The sequence below is a fragment of the Littorina saxatilis genome, linkage group LG17, assembly GCF_037325665.1.
Source record: "Littorina saxatilis isolate snail1 linkage group LG17, US_GU_Lsax_2.0, whole genome shotgun sequence".
Taxonomy (NCBI): domain Eukaryota; kingdom Metazoa; phylum Mollusca; class Gastropoda; order Littorinimorpha; family Littorinidae; genus Littorina; species Littorina saxatilis.
Genome location: NC_090261.1, coordinates 43,496,371 through 43,517,620, shown reverse-complemented (window position 1 = coordinate 43,517,620; position 21,250 = coordinate 43,496,371). Strand labels below are relative to the sequence as shown.

At 46.2% G+C, this 21,250-nt stretch overlaps 2 protein-coding genes across 2 annotated transcripts in view; one reads left to right on the top strand and one right to left on the bottom strand.

Annotated features, from left to right (window-relative positions):
* Positions 1 to 325: 325 nt before the first annotated feature.
* On the top strand, positions 326 to 6,209 carry LOC138952301 (large ribosomal subunit protein uL11m-like). The gene is made up of 4 exons (XM_070323936.1): positions 326 to 494; positions 4,645 to 4,740; positions 4,964 to 5,057; positions 5,461 to 6,209. The coding sequence occupies exons 1-4, from the start codon at positions 354 to 356 to the stop codon at positions 5,721 to 5,723; spliced, it is 594 nt and encodes a 197-aa protein (XP_070180037.1). The 5' UTR covers positions 326 to 353; the 3' UTR covers positions 5,724 to 6,209.
* A 316-nt stretch (positions 6,210 to 6,525) lies between these two features.
* LOC138953087 (N-terminal kinase-like protein) overlaps positions 6,526 to 21,250 on the bottom strand; it is a 33,576-nt gene continuing 18,851 nt past the window's right edge. Inside the window, exons 18-20 of the mRNA XM_070324866.1 lie at positions 17,592 to 17,768; positions 16,178 to 16,400; positions 6,526 to 9,300 (exon numbers count right to left, since the gene is read on the bottom strand). Of these exons, the coding sequence (XP_070180967.1) occupies positions 9,161 to 9,300; positions 16,178 to 16,400; positions 17,592 to 17,768 (540 nt within the window). The 3' untranslated portion in view covers positions 6,526 to 9,160. The remainder of the gene's footprint in view (positions 9,301 to 16,177; positions 16,401 to 17,591; positions 17,769 to 21,250) is intronic.

The following is a 21,250-nucleotide window of genomic DNA, read 5'->3' as shown; positions in this document are numbered from 1 at the left end:
ACACACACACACACACACACACACACACACACACACACACACACACACACACACACACACACTCACTGACACACACACACACACACACACTCGGCACTGGCCGCCGTGCACACCGTCTTTAGTTTGTGCGGGTCGCGTGTGTTCTAAAACCAAATCGGACATGGTCGGATGTGACAGAAATCCGGTGCTTTCACTTTTGCTCGCTATCTCTTCAAAAATGCATTACAACTCCCTTATTTTTCATTTATATTACATGTAAATGCTTTAGTTTGAGGTCGCGCGGCGGGATCGCGCGTGGTCACGCAGTAATTAGTCAGACCTGCAGGTGGCAAGGGACACAACTCTCAACCAACATGGCTGCCCGTGGAGCACGGCGAGGTGCCCGAGTGGTGAAAAAAGCAATTGAGAAAGTCAGTCACCCACCTCATATGAAGGTCACAATTCCCGCGGGACAGGCAGCAGCTGCTCCTCCTCTTGGTCCACAACTTGGACAGGTTGGTATTATACTACCGTTCAGACATGAGAACAAACTAAAACCGGTGACCTCCAAGTCTAGCAGACGCTGTTTTGGCCGTGTTTTGAGAAAAGCAATACCGTTTGCTTGTGTTCTGATTTTGCTATGATCAGAGTAGACCAACACATTTTTATCTGGCTATCTCCTGATATAATTCCGTGGAAATGACATCACATACTAAAAGAAGAGTGAAGATTTCAGATTTAATTACTGTGGCGACAAACTGCTCAGGAGGTTAGGTATGTAAGAAGATTGCCATTTTTCTGGATAAAAATTACCCAGAAGTGGATCAAAATTGTGGCTTTAGTTGTGTGTGTGTTTTTTTTTTATTGATAACTGTATGTAGCACTGTGTGTTGTGCTGTGCATTGCGAATATTGTCATGTGGTTTACTACTTCAGTACTTGCCACACTGTCACTGATCTTTGATATATATATACTTTGATGTCGGTCAGTCAGATAGGATCTGGATCTGGATCTGGATAACCCGCCTGGGTTGGTGGTTGGCGGGTGCGCCACAGAAGCCGACGACGACTATCAACGTGACGTTTTTTTGGGTGTGCGCATCTAAAAGAGTCTTAAAAGTTCACTGTACACAAGGTGGATATAGTGTACAACTCCAGCTGGTCTTCTTGCTGCTGTACTTGCGGTTTTAGTCCGTTTGCCCTAGAATGTAGGCTTTTCAAGCACAGTTAAAAAATGCTATGTTACAATGTTAAAAACTGGATAAAAACTACTGAGGCTCTCACACTGGTTTCTGCCCCCCTAACGCCGATGAGAAGGCGCTGGGCGTGGTCAGGGTGACGGTGGCTTCGCTCAAATTGTTCCACTCGATCACTGTCTTTATAAAGAACGAGTTCCTGTATTGATCAGTCTTTGAGGTAGGAGCTTTGAAACAGCGGCTGTTGTTGGTTGCCTGTCTCTGGAGGATGTTTTGGCTCTCATACCCCTCGTAGGCTTTAGGCTTGACTCGGCGCCGAGATACGCTCACCGGGGTGAGGAAGGAGTCAGGGGGTAAGGCAGGTACAAGTCCATTGATGATTTTGAACAGCATCGTCAGGCGAAGTTGCTGACGGCGTTCCTGGAGTGTAGGGAGTTGGAGGTACTCTAGCATCTTGGTGACGCAGCCTGGGTCCTTGGACACGTAGTCTTTCATGATGAACCTAGCGGCTAGGCGTTGGATGCGTTCGAGTCTCTCAACGTCTTGTTTGTAGTAGGGGTCCCAGACCACCGCCCCGTACTCAAGGGTGGACCTGACAAGAGTGATGTAGGCAAGGCGACGGCACTCACGTGGGCAGTTCCGGAGGTTCCGGCGTAAGAAGCCCAGGATAGATCCTGCCCTCTTGCAGAGACTGGTGATGTGGGGGCCCCACTTCAGGTCGGCTGAGATCTGTATGCCGAGGTACGGGTTCTGTTCGACCTGTTGGAGGATGGTGTCTCCGAGGCTGTAGAAGTAGTGGGATGTGGATCTGGTGGAGAGGACGTAGCACTTCTTAGCGTTGAACCTCATCCCCCACTGGTTTGCCCACTCTTCCAAGCTCTTTAGGTCTGCCTGTAGCGTAAGGTGGTCCTGAAAGGTGCGGATCTGGCGGTAGAGGAGACAGTCATCCGCAAAAAGTCTGACAGACGACTGGACTGAGTCTGGGAGGTCGTTGATATGGCACAGGAACAACAACGGACCCAGCACTGTGCCTTGCGGGACGCCGGACTCGACCTCTACCTCTTCAGATGCCTCGCCCTCCAGTACAACCCTCATCTTCCGCTTGGTCAGGAAACTGGTCAGCCAGTTGTGGACACTTCCCCGCACACCGTAGTGGGCCAGCTTGTGGAGTAGTTTCTTGTGCGGGACAGTGTCGAAGGCCTTGCTGAAATCAAGGATGGCGACGTCAGTTTGGTGGCCAGCATCATGGGATGACAGAATGTCCTGCATGGTGGTGAGCAGCTGGGTTTCACATGAGTGGCCGGTCCTGAACCCATGGTTGCGGCTGGATAGCACTCCATGTTGTTCGAAGTGCTTGTGAAGATGGTGGCAGATGATGTGCTCAAGGAGCTTACAGGCGACCGAGGTCAGGGATACTGGGCGGTAGTTTTCAGCTTTGTTCCTATCTCCCTTCTTGTAGACAGAGGATATGTTCGCTGATAGCCAGTCTTTCGGGAGCTCGCCTGACTCGATGGAGGTGGTGAATATCGCCGTCAGGGGTGGGGCAATGGAGTCAGCGCACGTCTTCAAGATGCGGTTTGGTATGCCGTCTGGTCCCGATGCTTTGTTGAGCTTGAGGTTCCTCAGGAGTTTTGCAACACCTTCGGTAGTGATGGTAATCTTCTCAAGCGGGGGGACTGGGGTGCCTTTCAACTCTGGTGGAGGAGAGTCATCACGCTTCGTGAAGACGGACTGGAACTGTTGTAGCAGTATCTTGGCTTTGGAGGTGCTGTCGCTGTGTAAGGAGCCTTCTTTGTAGAGTGGCGAGACTCCAGCGTTGTCCTGTCTGCGTGACTTGACGTATCGCCAGAAGGGTTTGGTGTCGTTTGTCTTCAGGCTCTCCTCGATGGTGGAGTTGATGTGGTTCCACTCCGCCTGCCGCATCTGGCGTCGACATTCTTTCTGGGCGAATCTGTAGTTCGTCCAGTTGCCAGTTTTCTTAGCTTGTTTGTAGAGCCTCTTCTTGCGTTGCAGGATTTTCTTCATCTTGCGGTTGATCCACGGTAGGCTGTAGTTACTTCGCCGGAGTGTGGATGGTATGAAACGCTCGACGGCAGCCATGAGTGACGATTTGAAGCGGGTCCACATGGCCTCTACAGATTCACCCTGTTCTTTCATGGTGTTGATCTCTTCTGCTAGGTGGTCTAGTTCAGTCGTGATGTTACTCCATCTGGCTTTTGAGTAGATGAGTTGTTTCCTTGGTTTTTCCTTGATGCGATGGGGGTGGATATCCACATCGGTGATGACGATGCTATGGTCTGATATGCCTGGTATTGACCTGGAACTTTTGCAGAGTGATGGGTTTGAGGTGAAGACCAGGTCGAGGATGTTGTCTTCACGCGTTGGTTGGTCATGAATCTGAGTGAGAAAGTTGGTTGTGGTGGTGTCAACCAGGAATTGCTGCACTGACCTCTCTGGAGCTCCTGCCTCTACAGCGCCACTGCTCCAGTTCACGTTGGGACAATTGAAATCGCCCACAAGTAGTACGTGTTCTTGGCGGTTGTCAGCTGTGATCTTGCACAAGGATACATCCAGTTCATCGAGGTCGCGTTGGTTGCGGTGAGGCATGTAAAAACACCCTACTGATAGGTCTTTGTTTCGTTGTAGGTGAATACGGGTCCAGATCAGTTCACAGTCTGCATCAAGTTCAGGTTGGAGTGACGATACCAGGCTCTTGTGCACTAATATAAAAACACCACCAGCTAGTGTACTGCGATCTTTCCTGTAGCTGACGTATCCCTCAGGGAAGATTTCACTCTGCTGCACGTCTGACTTCAACCATGATTCCGTTCCACAGATAACGTCCGGCTTAGTGTAGTTCACGACAGCAGCAAATTCTGCCTTCTTCTTTTCGATGCTACGGCAGTTGACTGTCATTATCCGTAAGTTCTGCTTCCTGGGTAGGTCGAATACAGAGCTGGCGTTTGCGGAGTGGCGGGATGGGGGGTCACGGGGGGGTGGGGTTGGTGAACGTGGTGAGTCTTCATCATGGATAATTGTTTTATATATATATTATCCTGTATTAGCACAGTGGATTGCTTAAAGCTTCAACATTTCAGTTATGTGATGCATATTCAGTGTTGTTCTCAGGTCCCAGTCTTTGGTCACTGCTAGTGCTATGGGAACAACACTGCATATAGTGCACTGTACATGTGACAGTCAGCAATATGATGCAGCACAAAAAACCTGTCTTGCACTCAATTTAAAAAGTCCAAGGATGTAGGGAAAAAAACAAGAACAAATTCAGGTCTGAGGATATATAGATAAAGGGATATGGTTGGGTTCTGTAGAAAAATAGATATTGGTACATGTAATAAAAAAAAAATTAATAAAGAAGCTCTTGTTAAAAAGAAGTACTGTTGTTACACTCCTGCCCCCTCCCACACTTCCTATTTTGTGCACTTACATAAAGTTTTAATTCTATGTTTCAGCGACAGATCCAGATTGCAGCATTTTGCAAGGAATTTAATGAGAAGACCGGCACCATCAGGCCTGGGATCCCTTTACCAACAAGTATTAAGGTTAATGTAAGTTGCTTTTCAGTATCTGTTGTCTTTTCATTTGATTTCTTTGTGAAACTTGACAGGATTTGTTAAATTAGTTCAGTAACAAAACCAAAAATTGTTTCACCTTGATTTAAAATATTACGATATATATATCCTTGCTGTTGTTGTTGCTGATTTCATACCGGTCAAAACAAAGAAATGCGTTTCAAATGTATAAAATGCCACTCTCTGCTATCTATTGCAGCCTGACAGAAGTTTTGATATGCACATCAACAACCCACCTGTCACATACTTCCTAAAGCAGGCTGCAGGTGTCAAAAAAGGAGCAATGAAACCAGGTATTCCTTTTTTTCAAACTGATGTGATGTTTAATCTGTTCAATTAGTTTTGTAAAAACTAAAATGATGTTCAGATCTTCTTTTTGTAGCCTTCTTCGATGAGCTAATATTTAATTCTAATTTGTTGGTGATTGATTGATTAAATTGGATGATCGATTAGTATTAGTTAGATATTATGCTTTCAGTAGATGTTTGATGGAAGCATGTTACAACTTTACTGGTGAACTAGAACTATAAGCTTGTTTGCTTGTTTATTGTTTGTTTGTTCTTTTTTAAAAACAAAATTCACATTCATTGATGGAAAAGAAAAACGATGAAAGGAATGCCAGGATTTGATTCCCAGGCCAAAAATGATGTGGCGAAGTGTTTTGAAAGCTTGTGTACAATTTTTTCTTGTTTTCAGGCCAAGAAATCTCTGGCAGGGTGTCTTTGAAACATGTCTACGAAATCGCCCAAATCAAGTCTCAGGACCCAGCCTTTGAGAACATTTCTCTCCAGGAAGTTTGTAAGCGTGTGATAGGCGTTGCTCACACATGTGGGATTGAGGTGGTGCCTCATTTGGAGGGAGAAACTTACGGCCAATTCTTGGTAGAAAGGAAAGAAATTATGGAACAGCAGGAGAAAGAATTGGAGGAAGCGCGGCAAGCCAAGATGTTACGATTGTAGAGTCTTGTCGGTTATGTGTGAAAGAATGTTTTCTGAGTAAACCGTTTGTGTTTGTGAGTGTTGTGCAAGGATATTGTGTTTGTTTGTTGCTGTAAATGAAATTATAGAATAAGCTGACATTTTACAAGTGTTGCATTTATTGTGGATGTAAACTGGAGATGCATTTTGGAATATATGATATGGAAATACAAAATTTCAGTTTTTCAGAAAACGTTGTAGTATTGCTCTAAAACTAGGTTTCGGACAAAGAAACCTGTATGTGCATGTCAGTAACTGGAAACTGGACATGTTCCTTGGAAGTTTCCTGGACATGCGAGACAGTGAATGCACAGATATTGCACCTATCGTGTGGCAATTTGGTCAATACATCTACATGCAAGGTGTTTGGTTTTTATGCTACTATTTGCAAAATGTGAGACAGTCTGTGTTTGAAAAATGTGTTCGGATCACTTTCAATTGTTGTAAATAAATCACTGACCAAAAATCCTTTTAGTCTCATACATGTGGTTTTGTAGTGTTTTGATTACCCATGCTCAACCTTCCAAATATGCCAAGCTACAGAAACCTCTCCCCTTTGGCTCAGAGCAAAAGGAAGAAAGAAAGAGTGTGTGTGCGCACCATGATCTTGTTATTTGTAAACAAAGGAAGATGTAAAGTATGATTGTTTTACCAATTCAAGCCAAGAGTCACACACTGCCATCAAATGTCAGAGAACAAATACATGAACAATTGCAGTTCCTCTTTCTCTCTCTCTCTCTCTCACACACACACACACACACACTAACCATTTGAACAAACAAGAATATGTTTGATTTTTAATCACCAACAGTTCAACAGCATTTGATGAAATGTATTTGCTGAAATCTGTACATAAGGAAAATGAGGGTGTGTAACTGATGGTTTCCAAGCACTGTACATTTATACATGTAATATACACAGTGATGAACAAACATGCTTCAACGTGTTGCATTCTGCCGCACAAGAATTAAAGTACAAGTATCATGATGTAAGATAAATACTTTTTCTATTGCACATTGCTACATAACGTAACATTCAGTCATTTTCTCACCACTCGTACTTTTAAGTAACTTGCATTTAATGATACTTTTACAAGGGATACTTGCTAAGTTAGTAGCTCTGAGAATTACCATTCGACAGATGTAAAACAAATCGCATTTCTTATTAACAAAGTGTGGTTGAAAGCGAAACTACCAAAGTTAACAAGATCAAAACATATCTACAATAATGCTTCTCTCCAAACACATTCCAAATGATGTGGGTTATGTTAAAGTGTGTGTGTGTGTGTGCTTTCATTTCACACATACATACATTAATAAGTGAAAAATAGATTGTCCATAATCCACATTGAAATTAACAAATACTTTGGGTGGTTAAATTTATTGCCTTTTGTGACTTTTCATTCCCAAATGGAACCAAAAGTAACTTTGATGAGAGAAGTGTATCTAATGACAAGCACTGACTTGCAACCATATTCTTTTCCAAGTGTCAAATGCATACGTACAAGACTTTGGCACTAAACAGTACCAGACTACACCTTAAACAAAACCACCAGCAAATCAGCTGAAAAACTAAGACACCACAATTCCAGCTGCAATTGCCACTAACAAACAATATATCTGCAATTAATACGCTCACATAAATTACTCGCACTCAGATTATATGCATCACAGCTGTTGAAATATCGGTGACAACCCATTCCGTCTACTTCATTCATACGCAAACATAATAGATGTATGCTTAAGGTGTTCAAATATAAACCAAAGGGGCCAATGATCCAGACATCTGAAGACCTGATTGTATGCATGCTGTTCCATTTAAAAATGCTGACACATTCCTTAAACATTCAAGAAACAAAAGAACAGCAGCTGTGGAAATATGAAACCACAACAGTGCCAACATATGTAGCAAACAATTTAATGTACATGTACATGTCTGCGCCGCACTTTTTGAGCATAAGTACAGTGGATTTTTCAATTGCGTCATACTACTGACATTTACCTACTCTTATTGTATGAATTGAATCAGAGACGCATTGTAAGCTTTTGATCTAGGCGTTACCACACCTTTTTCTTATTGACCCTTAGGCTGGTTGTCGCGACATATGTCGCGCTACTTTACGTATACTGTCACCTGGTTGTCACGACATATGTCGCGCTACTAGCGCAGTCTGTTTGGTCGGTTCCGATTACCTCCCATGGATGCGAAAACCTATATGACCGTTTTTCTTTATTTTTCTCTCTGTTAAATCACCAGTGGCTATGTAACATGTGTTACAGAATTGCACCAGTGTAAGGGTTAATATTCTAAACTTACTGTGAAAAATTCAAGGGTTTTGTCACCAATGCACAATTGAATACAAATAACAGCTCTGAGGTTGACAAAAGTAAACTGCACCATTCTCAGCATAAAGGCTTGTAACATTTTCTTTGCGCAGAAACCTCTAGCGCATCCTGGTGGTGGACCCATGACCTGAAGAGTACATGTATTGCACAAATTATGATCTACACTGAACCCCTCAACTGTTTATAAAGTATTTTGAATTTTATCAAAGCAAATACAGAATGTTTCGATAACTTACAATTGAATTAGGGTTGATATGGGAGGTTAGATGCTTAAAGAACACACCAGTACATAAGCCTAATAAATACTTAAAACTTGGATTTTCCAGCAAGCTACAGACATATTTCATGATATAGACTGTTCATACCATTAGACTTTGTGTAAATCCCACAATTCAGCTTCACAACATTGTGTTTGTGAGATTGTGATACACTAGTTGTTAATTACACAGAAAATGTGCTCATGTGCAACCTATTTCCAAAACTATGAACTCCCAACTCTATTTCACGGACTATTTACATTCAAGTTATCCATCATAAGTCTTTTTTTTTTTTTTTTAACTTGGCTTAGACTCTCATTTCAATATAGGTGAACATGTACCAAGAAAACTAATGTACACAGTGTAGTCAAACTTCTCAAAAAATGAATGTACATGTAACAAAGTTTTAAAAAATCTTTGAATTAGCGAAACCACAAAAAATGTAGCAAAAATGTTAACATTTAAGTCCTAAATTTAAAGCCCCAGGCATATTTTAAAAGCAAAAAGATTTCAACACTTGCAACTTGTATTACCGGACACCTTAAATCTGATGCAAAAACTAATGCAGCACCAAATGAGATAAATAAGAAAAGCATTTAACCATTACTACTGATGATTTTAAACTAAGAAAATGTATTGAACAAAAATACACATGCTTCAAGGCAAGTTGTTTATGTTTGTCTGTATTATTTCTGTCCTACCTTATCACCCTTTCTCTTTTTCAGGCTCTTTAGCCTTCAACTGTACTACATGATTTGATCATTTGTGAAAGGAAAGTCTGTGCTGATTTCACGATTGTTATTTACAAACAAACAAATTATCCTAGTTTTTTGGCCCCAAGTTTTAAGGCTCCTCCGCCTTTCTTTGCTTCTCGTTTTTCCTGAAGTTCTTTTTGGCGTTGCACTCGTTTTTCTTCTCGCTCCCTCTTCTTTCGATCTGCTTCAGACTCATCTGTACCTAAAAACACACACACAATGTAATTCAACAGGTCTAGATTTGTTTCTTAAATATTTTTTTCTTCATAAATATTGCAGGTTTAAATCAACTGCAAACTAGATCAACTAATGATTGGTCCATTTGCCATATCTTGATTTTTCTCTTCTCACATTCTCTTCACTCCTGCTCTCTCTTTCTTTTAAGTTATTCCTTTCTTTTCCAAACTTCACAGATTAATCCTAGTATCATTTCCATGTTGACATTTGATTTCCCATTTTCAACAGAGAAACTCACACACAAAATCACTTTTGTCTATACATTGATGCTCATCCCTCTTTCCCTCTGACAGCTCTGTCCAAACTCCACAATCTCTTTCTACAGTGTCATGTTACATGACAACCCTCTTCCATCCACTCATCCCTCCCCAAATTATTCCCCCTCTCTCCCTACTATCCCTCACTGCTCTCCGACCCCCATCCTGCAAACCCCATTAAATCTAACGTGCCACATACCAAGACTTGTCTCCATTACATCTCATCATGCTACATAGCAAAACCTCTCCCTGCTTTCCAGCCTCTCAACTCTCATCCGACCCCGAATTATTCGCCCTCTCTCCCTCCCACCCCTCCACTGCTAGCCAACCCCCACTAAACCGTAAAGTGCCACATAACAAGACTTGTCTCCATTTCATTATGCTACATAGCAAAACCTCTCAAGCCTCGCAACCCTACACCTCTTTCTCCAAGAAGTCGTTCCAACATCCATAGCTCCTCTTTTATTGCACTGCCCCATTACAAATAAAATCAGTAATTCCCACTTTTATCCTGTCAGCTGTTCTTCCTTCTCTGTCTATATTGTTATATTGTGCATTTTATATTTTGAATATTTTTGAAATACCACACATGTATCATCATCATCCCCCCCCCCCCCACACTTTTTCTTTTTTAAATTTGCTTTATTGTGTGTTTGTGCGTCCCAAGGACAGATAGTAAGAAAAGGCCAAGCCTTAAATCTTTATCCTTGTCAAATAAAGTTCAGGCTCAATCTCTCTCCGTATCAAAATCGAAAATTTTTAAGTAAATTTTCATTTCATTAATATACTTACCCGAATCACATAAAAGCATTGACGCAGTCTTACATGCTAAAGGTCTGAAAAAGGCTACCCGTCTTAAACAATTTTAAAGGGGAGCAACCCAACACAAAAAGTGTAAATACAGGCATGGCAATGACCACCTACCCGGGGAGTTACCTCCCATCCGGGTTACGTGACGTCACTTCCCCTGTAAACACCACGTGTAACTTCATACGACTTAATAGACTAAAAAATCATATGCGGGGTTGGCGGGAGGGAATACACTATGTGATTCGGGTAAGTATATTAATGAAATGAAAATTTACTTAAAAATTTTCGATTAAATTACATATTCTTACTCCGAATCACATAAAAGCAGATAGCTTCAACAAGGCGGTGGGAATGAAAAACCAAACACACTCTTAAAACCTTGCCAAAAACCTGGCCTGCTGCCAAAAGGTCAGGAAAAGGGCCCAGTGAGAAAGAAAAACGAACTCACTCTAACCCTTGCCAGGAACTGGCCCGCTGCCAAAAAGCAGAAAAGGACCTGAGAACTATCCTGATTGACAGTCGTGATGTCTCTCAGGCATAAGTTGCGAAAGACGACATCAGAGAGCCAGAAATGTGTGCCCAGCACTTCTTCCAATCTCCTGGACCAAGCGACCCAGAAAGAGAACCCAGCCTTGGATAAAGCCGAGCCGAGTAGAGAGGGAAAGACAAGCTGCCCCCCCCCCCCCCTTTCGGATGGAAGGAAATGCCCATGCACCGAAAAACGATCTATGCGTAAGGTAGTCCGATCAGTGAGGTGAGGGACAAACCTCGCGGCGACCATAAGACGATCACGCCAAAGTAATCAAACTTAGGAATGGCGTGAAGCCCAAGTCTGTGAACCTCTTACTTCCAGCCGAAACTGGAAGCAGCTGTCGTGGACGACTGCTGACGTAAGTCGAAGCTCGAACCGGGCGTGACAGTAGCCTGTGCACTAGCCGGTGAACCTCTTACTTCCGGCCGAAGCTGGAAGCAGCTGTCGCGGACGACTGCTGACGTAAGTCGAAGCTCGAACCGGACGTGACAGTAACCTGTACACTAGCCAGTGAACCTCTTACTTCCGGCCGAAACTGGAAACAGCTGTCGCGGACGACTGCTGACATAAGTCGAAGTTCGAACCGAACGTGACAGTAGCCTGTGCACTAGCTGGTGAACCTCTTACTTCCGGCCGAAGCTGGAAGCAGCTGTCGCGGACGACTGCTGACGTAAGTCGAAGCTCGAACCGGACGTGACAGTAGCCTGTGCACTAGCCAGTGAACCTCTTACTTCCGGCCGAAACTGGAAGCAGCTGTCGCGGACGACTGCTGCTGAAGTGACCGGTGACCCAAAACACAATGACTAAAAGCCAGAGTGTTACAGAACAGTCTGCTTGAAGGTAAATGAAGGAAATTCAAAAACCCCAAGTAAACTTCGTAGCCAAAAACCTGAGAGAGGAGATAAGCCACAAAGAATGACTCCTCCAACAAGCATTGCCAAAGACAATGTCCCCTCAGGAAAAACTGAATGTTACTTCCGAGGCCAACTCAAGCGCAACTTAAGTTTGGACGAAACACCAGAACACGTCTGATCGCTAGAGAAGGACGGAGTCAGACTCTGCGAAAGACGCGCAGGACCAAGTCCAGCAGCTTGTGGCAAACTGAGAAGAACGGGGAAGCCTGAAAACAGCAGCCCCACTCAAACGGAAATCGTCCTATCTCATCTCCTGCCTAAGATGAAATAAAGGAAAGAAAGTCGAAGTCCGAAGCCACAAGAACAGGGAAAACAACAACCATCCCGCCCACAGGTGGAATGGCTGTTGCACCAGCCGAGGCTAAAAAACCCTGGATGCCCTAAGGTCAGCCGCTGTTCCGAAACTCAGACGTACCTATGAAGCGTCTGTGAAAGAAACAACCTCTCCGGTAAAACCGGAAGTGCCACTGCAGCAGCCCGTGGCTGAACCGCTGTTACACAACTGAGGCCTGAAGCTGTAAAACCGAAGGACAGCGCTAGCACCGACCAGAAGAGACCTCAGCGGGTGCTCGACTGATGGGCCTAGATCACTGTGAAAGGATCGGCTGACGCATAAACAAATATGCACTCATTAGATCAACGGGAGTCCCCCGACCTCACCACTCCCACAAACTATTGGCTGTGTACAGAGACCATCCAATGAAAACTTGCAAGGAGAAGACCCGCCCCGCCCTCACCAAAGTGGAGGGCGGAGGGGGGGGGGGGGTGTGACCGGGGGCACTTCCTTGGGGAGAGAGGCTTGCTGCTAAGGCTGCCCTTCTCCCTGCCCAAAGGAGATCTAATCCTCGAGAATCAGACAGAGACTGCCCAATGGCCGCCTGCTGAAAACGTCCCGAGGCCTGAGCCTGCTTCCCGTGAGGAGGCCAGCTCTGCTTTAACCCTTGTAGAGAGAAGTCAGAGATCCGCTGATCTCTATCCCACGGGATCTACTTTTCTTTTCTGGTAAAAACACCGAAGTTCAAAAAGCAGGTCCCTCTACTCCGGTCAAAGCCCAATTGTCCCTCCTAGCCTGCTCAGAGACCTGAGCATGCGAGAGAAACAAGTCCTCCCTACACCCGACTATAAAGAGAGGTGAAGGGAGGACAGCCTCTTTGTTCTTCGTTCGCCCTAGCTAGGCTAAACGAGTGGAGATGCCATCAGAGTCCTGATACAAACTAAGCGTGGAATGTTCAGTGACTCCAGGAAAGAGCGCGAGAGCGCTCTGATGATCATCCCCGAAAAAGAGGCAAATTCCAAAAACTGACGTCCAAAATCCTCTAAATTCCTGCGTTCCCATTAAGGTGTACGCGGAAGAGCAAAGACGTCAGCAAAATCCGACCCGGCTTCGGCCAAGAGAACTTCCTATGACAGGAAGAAACAAAAGACGAAGCCTGTGTAGCCGAAGACAGCCGAGGCTGTGCTTGTTCCGGAACTGACCCGTGAAAACCGAGTAGCAGAACCGGAACCCGTGGATACCACTTCCGGTAGGAGATGGCCAGCCAAAACCCGCGGAAGATGGTACCCACATTGAAGGTGACTATCGAACCGGAAGTAGGAAAAAACTCCTCCTTCGCGGAACGGAAGTCCGACATCGCTGAATGCAACCAAAGAGGAAGCCAATGTCCCTCCATAAAAAATCTGGAAGTAATCTCCATCGAGGCCTTGAGAGAAGCCGAGAGATTCGACAGAACGTGTCTGGTCTCTGGCTAAAGCCTGTATAACAGAATAGCCCAGAGAACTGACACTGACCGAAGTCACAGTTGCCAGTGGAAAGCTACTGAACAGGATAACCGGAAAACCGGAAATCCGTTCAACCGGAAACCGTCCTGTCTCACCCCTCCCATAAGAGGGTAAGACAAAGAGGAGGTAACATCCGAAGCCACCAGAACTGAATAGACAGTAGACGCAACACCCGACCAGTGAAGTGACTACCGTCCCGGCCGAGGCTGAAAGCCTGCATGCCCATAGGCCAGCCGATGTTCCTCACTTCGCTAACAGTGTTAGGAAGAAGAACAAAGCATCCGGACAAAGCCGGAAACGCAACAGACAAAACCGCACAATGCGGAAGCAAATGTTGCGTGGACTGAGGACAGAAGACCGAACGCCCGTAGGCTAGTCCGCGGTCAACTCCAGTAGAGACACACAGTGTAATCGCAAAGGAGGACCTATGCTCCCGGTAAACCGGAATGAAGACTGTCCGGATGTCCGTAGGACGTATCCTGTTCCTCACTCACTGCCCTCCGTATAGGAGCAGCAGGGGGAGGAACGGCAACTCCGGGCGGAGCCAGAAAAGCAACGGACGAAGCCGCATAAACGGAAACGCCTGTTGCGATGACAAAGGCCGAGGCCAGAACGCCCGAAGACCAGTCAACGGTCAACCCCAGTCATGACCTCTGTGAGTGCACGGGATGGAGGACCTTCGTTTTCGGGAAAACCCGTAAACGCGACTCCCGAAAACGGAAGCCGCCCTTGCCTATTCACAGCCGTGTAAGCAATGCAAACTGGCTTAGAAAGAGCAGAAGATTAAGCAACGGACGAAGCCGCATACAGCGGCAGCGTCTGCTGCGAGGACTGGGGCCGGTGGCCCGAAGGCCAATCCACAGTCGACACCAGCAGGGACCTTCGTGGGTGTGCCAGATTGACCTTCGCTTCCGGGAAAACCCGGAAACGCGACTCCCGCAAGCGGAAGCCGCCCTTGCTCAGTCACGGCCGTACACGCTGTGCGATCAGGCCTAGAAAGAGCAGCATATCCTGACTAGCAGGAAGTTTTGCAGTCGACACCAGCAGGGACCTTCGTGGGTGTGCCAGATTGACCTTCGCCTCCGGGTAAACCCGGAAACGCGACTCCCGCAAGCGGAAGCCGCCATTGCTCAGTCACGGCCGTACACGCTGTGCGATCAGGCCTAGAAAGAGCAGCATATCCTGACTAGCAGGAAGTTTTGCAGTCGACACCAGCAGGGACCTTCGTGGGTGTGCCAGATTGACCTTCGCCTCCGGGTAAACCCGGAAACGCGACTCCCGCAAGCGGAAGCCGCCATTGCTCAGTCATAGCCCTACTCGCTATACGATCGGAACTATGACGAGCAGCATATCCTGACGGGCAGGAAGTTTGCAGGTAGTGAGCCTGCGACCAAGAACTGTTGCTCGAAAGAGAGCGTCCGGTGGCTTCACGAGAGCCAGTGGAGCAGTTCGACTTACCGTCCATGCCCCCCAAGGAGGCAGCAGACGCAGCTGAAGGCCCGCGACCGAAAGCCGTGGCCGACAGGAAGCCAAAGAGCGGCCGTCACCCGCCGCCGGCGGAAGTACAACGCTGGAGACGGCGTGTGAAGCTGCAATCTTCCCTCCCAAACTGCGAAACTCTGGAAAAAGAGAGCAAACAGTATAGACACCAGAGCGCCGCGCTCCGATGCCAAGAGAGGGAAAGCAAGAAGCAAGACACGTCACAGACGTGCTAAACTGCCCCCCAAATTCATTTGGGGCAGAATAAGTAACGGACAAAGCGGTTATACATGCTTAGTACGAAACAACAACAAATGCCAATGGTCTGAAAGACCAATGACACACACCTAACCATGTTATCTCACCGTCAGACGCGCTGACGCAGACAACAGGCGGCAAAACAAAGAGTTACTGAAAATTAACAAGTCCAAACGGACGAAAAATTTAGCAACTACAACAAACTTCCTGTCAAACTAATGACTAAAAAAGGAAGCGCTTACCAACTAACAAAGCAGAAGGCAAGTAAAGAGGTAAAATAAGGATTACCTAACCAAAGTATAGGCCGTGCCACATTCGCCGTCAGCCAAGCTGACAAGCAAACACGGAGCCCCAAAATGCGTTACTGAAAATTTTTTCACAAGTCCGCAAAACGGACGAAAAGTCAGCAACTACAACAACATTCTTGTCAAAATAATGACCAAAATGGAAAGAGCTCACCAAACACGTAAAGGCAAGCCGTTAAGACGGGTTAGGCGGCCGGTGGGTGTCCTTACAAACACCCGCACTCAGCCACACACGGAGCCAAAAAAATTCGACGACCTCTCTGCTGTAGGCTGAAATGTCGTATGAAGTTACACGTGGTGTTTACAGGGGAAGTGACGTCACGTAACCCGGATGGGAGGTAACTCCCCGGGTAGGTGGTCATTGCCATGCCTGTATTTACACTTTTTGTGTTGGGTTGCTCCCCTTTAAAATTGTTTAAGACGGGTAGCCTTTTTCAGACCTTTAGCATGTAAGACTGCGTCAATGCTTTTATGTGATTCGGAGTAAGAATATGTAATTTAATCTCACCAGTGTCGACAGCTCCCCAGTCGTCACCGCCCCATCCGTCACCACCAGCGTCGTCCCAGCCACCTGCCCCTGACGCACTGCCCATGCCCTCTGGCTTCGTGCGCTCTTGTGTCGTCGATGATGATGCTGACGATGCTGTGGACCTGGCTGGACTGTCGCGGGACGGAGTGGAACGAGACGAGGTGGACTTCGGAGGCGTGGGACGGTTCTGTTTGGACTGTGGCTGTAGGATGAAAATAGTACAGTAAGTATTTCTGCTCAAATGTAAGAAAACTGGTAGATTTTACGAGGGTGACCAAGGTTTATGTTGTGAACGGCTGCCACTAAGTTGACAAAAGATTGTTCATGACCAGGTGCATTCCAATATAAACATGGAACACGAATATTTGCCAATGTGTCTTCTTTTGAAGCGATATCCTAGTAAACTGGTAGATTTTTAGAGGGTGACCAAGGCTTATGCTGTGAACGGTTTCACCCAATCTGCCACTAAGATGATAAAGGTTGTTCATGACAGAGTGCATTCTAATATAAGCTAGAAACACAAAAGTGTGCCCATGTGTCTTCAGTAGAAGTGTTGTCCTAGTTCTACTGTGACTTCACAAAAATTCAACCAGGGGGAGCAGGGGACAGAAAGAACAAGTCGCGTAAGGCAAAATTACTACATTTAGTCAAGCTGTGGAACTCACAGAATGAAACTGAACGTAGTCCGCCGCTAGTGCAAAAGGCAGTGAAAGTGACGAGCCTGTTTGGCGCGGCAGCGGTTGCGCTGTGCTTCATTGCACGCTTTACTGTACCTCTCTTCGTTTTAACTTTCTGAGCGTGTTTTTAATCCAAACATATCATATCTATATGTTTTTGGAATCAGGAACCGACAAGGAATAAGATGAAATAGTTTTTAAATCGATTTTGGAAATTTAATTTTGATCATAATTTTTATATTTTTAATTTTCAGAGATTGTTTTTAATCCAAATATAGCATATGTATTTGTTTTTGGAATCAGAAAATGACGAAGAATAAAATGAAATTGTTTTTGGATCGTTTAATAAAAAAATAATTTTAATTACAAGTTTCCGATTTTTAATGACCAAACTCACTCATTAGTTTTTAAGCCACCAAGCTGAAATGCAATACCAAACCCCGGCCTTCGTATTTATCGAAAAAATGAAAAAAACGTCCGGGGATATCATACCCAGGAACTCTCATGTCAAATTTCATAAAGATCGGCCCAGTAGTTTAGTCTGAATCGCTCTGCACACACACACACACACACACACATACACCACGACCCTTGTCTCGATTCCCCCCTCTATGTTAAAACATTTAGTCAAAACTTGACTAAATGTAAAAAAGAATGAGGTACAGACAGACTCTCTCTCCCTCCCACCTAAGCCCCTCCCCCACTGAACGTCTCACCTTTCTAGGGCTGGCTACAGACGAAAAGAATTCATCCTCTACGTCGTTGCTTCCCCAGTCATACTGACTGACAGGTGTCATCCCACTGTCTTCTGGCATGAAGTCATCTTCACCCCAGCTGTCAAAAGTGGCTGGTTTAGACTTGGCTAATAATGACATTCCTCCGGTAGCTTTTGGCTGTGACAAGGAAACAAAGGACAATAACTTAATAAGGATCAAATCCTCTTGAAGGATGAGAGCATTACAGAAGAACATTACAGTACATAAACACACCATACCTGGCACGTACATCCTCATATTGTTTACATCTCTTTCAGTTCTTCATCAAAAACATGTTCATTACCGTAAAAGAGATGACTGTGTCTCAGTGGGTTTTAAGTTTAAAGTAACAGACCTTGACAGTATTTCTCACTGCAAAAAATATAGCTTTCAGTTTTTTGTTTTGTTTCTTGCTTCAGACTTTGATGTTAATGGAAAATTTCTAAAGTAAATTTTCATTTGATTAATATACTTACCCAATTCTCATAAATGCATTGACTTCAGTCTCACATGCTAGATGTCGAAAAACCACTCAAATTACCTGCCCTTGGAAGGGTGGTAACCAAGCTAAAAAGAGACGCCATAGCCGTTCCTATGCACTGACCTTGCTCGGTTACCCATAACACCCTGCGCACCACGTGAGCGCCAGCATCCGGAATAATCATTCAAGACTACTCAAACACCCCAAGGATATTAAGTAGCGGGGATGGATGGGAGGGTATTAACTATGAGAATTAGGTAAGTATATTAATCAAATGAAAATTTACTCCAGAAATTTTCCATTAAATTACATATTCTTACTCCAATTCTCATAAATGCAGATTCCTCCTAAAGGTGGAGGGAACTTGAAACTTACTTATGTCCTTGAAAGAACCTGTCCTGCAGCGACCAAGGCCGGCAAGAAACTGGAGCCGTCAAGCCGAGTGCAGGAGATATCCCGAAGATAAAAACTGATGAACACATCATCAGATCTCCAGTAGGCCGTTTGCAAAACTTCGCCTAGGCGACCAGAACGCAAAACGGCGATAGAGGAAGCCCAAGCTCTGGACTCATGGACCAGAGCCGAGGACAGAGGAAGGACTGAACGCCCCCCCCCCCCCTTCTTGAGCGAGCCACCACTCATATGCCTGCCGAATGAGAGTCGCAACCCATCTTGTGAGCGTCAATTTAGAAATATCTTTATCACGCTTTGTGTTCAGAGATATAAACATGAGCTTCTGACTTTTAGCTCTAATCGATCTAGTGCGAGAGAGGTAGGATCTCAAGGCTCTAAGCGGGCAGTTGGCTAAATCAGGATCACCCGGGGCAAGAATAGTCCCAAGAGGGGGGACTTGAATCACCGGCGGAGCTTGGCCTGGCTTCTGATTTTTAGCCAGGAAGCCAGGCCAAAAATGCAGCGACACCGAACCATCACGCTCAAACGCGATATCCTCTGGCATACCCGAAAGGGCATGAATTTCACTGCCCCTACGAGCAGTGGCCAGGAGAAGAAAGAACAAAGTCTTGCGCGTTAAATTCAGCAAACTGGCAGCCTGTAAAGGCTCAAAGGCCGAAGAACGCAAAAAATCCCAAACCAAAAACAAATCCCAAGCAGGGACAGGGGTACGTCTCTTCACCTCTTGAAGAGCGGCCCCTTTTATCACACTAGCGATCACCCCATTGACTTGAATAGATCTGCCTATCTGCTTCAAGAAGCAGATATCGCTGAACGCCTGACTCTCAAAGAAGAGGCCGAGCTGCCCTGAGCGGACAAAAAATAGATCCCTGCGCCTTGAGTCCGAGTCTGGAGATACGCGCGCGATATAAGATTTCATATAACAAAAAAGAGAGGTGATTCGCAACCTGGAGAGAGCGAGGAGCCAAGGCGTTGACCCCAGACTCTCTACACCACTTGGCCCAAGCAGACCAATGCGAGCCATAGACTGAGGAAGTGGAAGACCTATGCGCTTTATGGACTAAATCCAGCGTCAAATCTGACGCGCCAGATTTTCTTAACTCCGTCCTCACAACCTCCAGCCATGTAGGCAAAGGGCCTGCGGGGCGTTGTGCGGAATGCCTGTTCTTGGCTGAACGAGCTCTCCCCGCACCAGGTTTAGAGGAATCGGAGGACCCTTTGCCAGAAGCAGCAGATCTGGAAACCAATGCTGCGATGGCCACATGGGGGCTACCAGCAGAAGATCTGGACGTTCCAGCTCGGCTTTCCGCACCACTCTGCTGAGCAGAGGAAAGGGGGGGAACGAGTAGGCCTGAAGGCCTACCCACGAGAACTCCATTGCATTGCTTCGCCAAGCCTCCGTGTCCCGAAAGGGGGACACAAAAATCAGAAGCCTCTTGGAGAACCTGGTTGCAAACAGATCGATCATAGGCTTTTCCACCTGACCCCACAGGCCCTGGAGAGCCCTGTGAGTGATGGTCCACTCCGTGTGCAACACCTGAGAGGACCTGCTGAGCGAGTCCGCCAGTGCATTGAGCCTGCCCGGGAGATATTTCGCGGAGACTATGATCGTATCCCTCTCTGCCTGATCAGGGCGGACAGCTGTCTGATCACCATCGTAAACCCATGGCGCCAGAGAAAGTCCAAAGGGCAGAGCCCTGAACTGAAAAATCCGATGACCCCGGCGGAAACGGAGCCACTTCCTGTCTGCTTGATGCATAAGGATGTGAAAGTAAGTGTCCGTTAAATCCACCGAGGTCACCCAATCTCCCCGACGAAGAGCCTCCCTGACCGAAGCCGGGGTCTCCATTCGAAACTTGATCTTCCGAAGGAACTTGCTCAGCAGCGAAAGATCGAGAACAACCCGGGAGAGGCATGATCGACAATCTCCTCTATTGCCTTCTTGGCCAAAAGAGAAATGATCTCCGTCTCTATGACAGTCCTGGCCTCCTGACTGGCCGGGAAACGAAAGGGAGGAGGCTCCCTGGTCAAGCGAGCCTTGTCTTCCTCCCACAAAAACCGGAATCCCGATCGCACCACCCCCACTATCCACTGGCTGTGCACTGACGCCTGCCAAGCAGATAGAGCCCTGGAGGGGCCCCCTGCCACAACAAGAGTGGGGGGTACAGGGTTGATGTGATTGGGAGCGTCTCATTGGGGGGAGGGCTTTCGCGCCCCCCCCCCCCCCCCTTCCCTTTCCGAACAAAGATTTCTTTGGATAAGGAGCACCCTTAGACGCCGCCTTATCCCCTTGTTCTTTAGGGCGAGAGGAGCTGTGCTGCTTCTTGCTCCTGAAAGGCTGAGAAGACTGAGACTTCTTTGGGATTTTAAAGGAAAATCCCACAAGATGTCTGTCTTTAGCCTCCTGAACTTCCTGCTGCCTTGCGTCAAGGGCCACTCTCCCAAGAAGAGAGCCCTCAACGAAAGGAGAGGAACGAAGCGAGTCCACCGTAGACTGGTGTGAAAACCCTGCTTGAGAGAGAAGCAGATCACGCCGGGAAAAGACAGCATGAGCATACAGCTTTGCTGACATGCTCATCCTCTCAGAGTTCACCATCCCCAGAGCCGCAAGCAATGTGGAGATGTCACTGGCTGAGGCATCCTCTCTGAGCCTAAAAGGCTCCAAAGAAGCTGCAACCGCTCGTGTGAGAGCCCGAAGCAGAGTCTCAGCCATAGAAGCCAACTC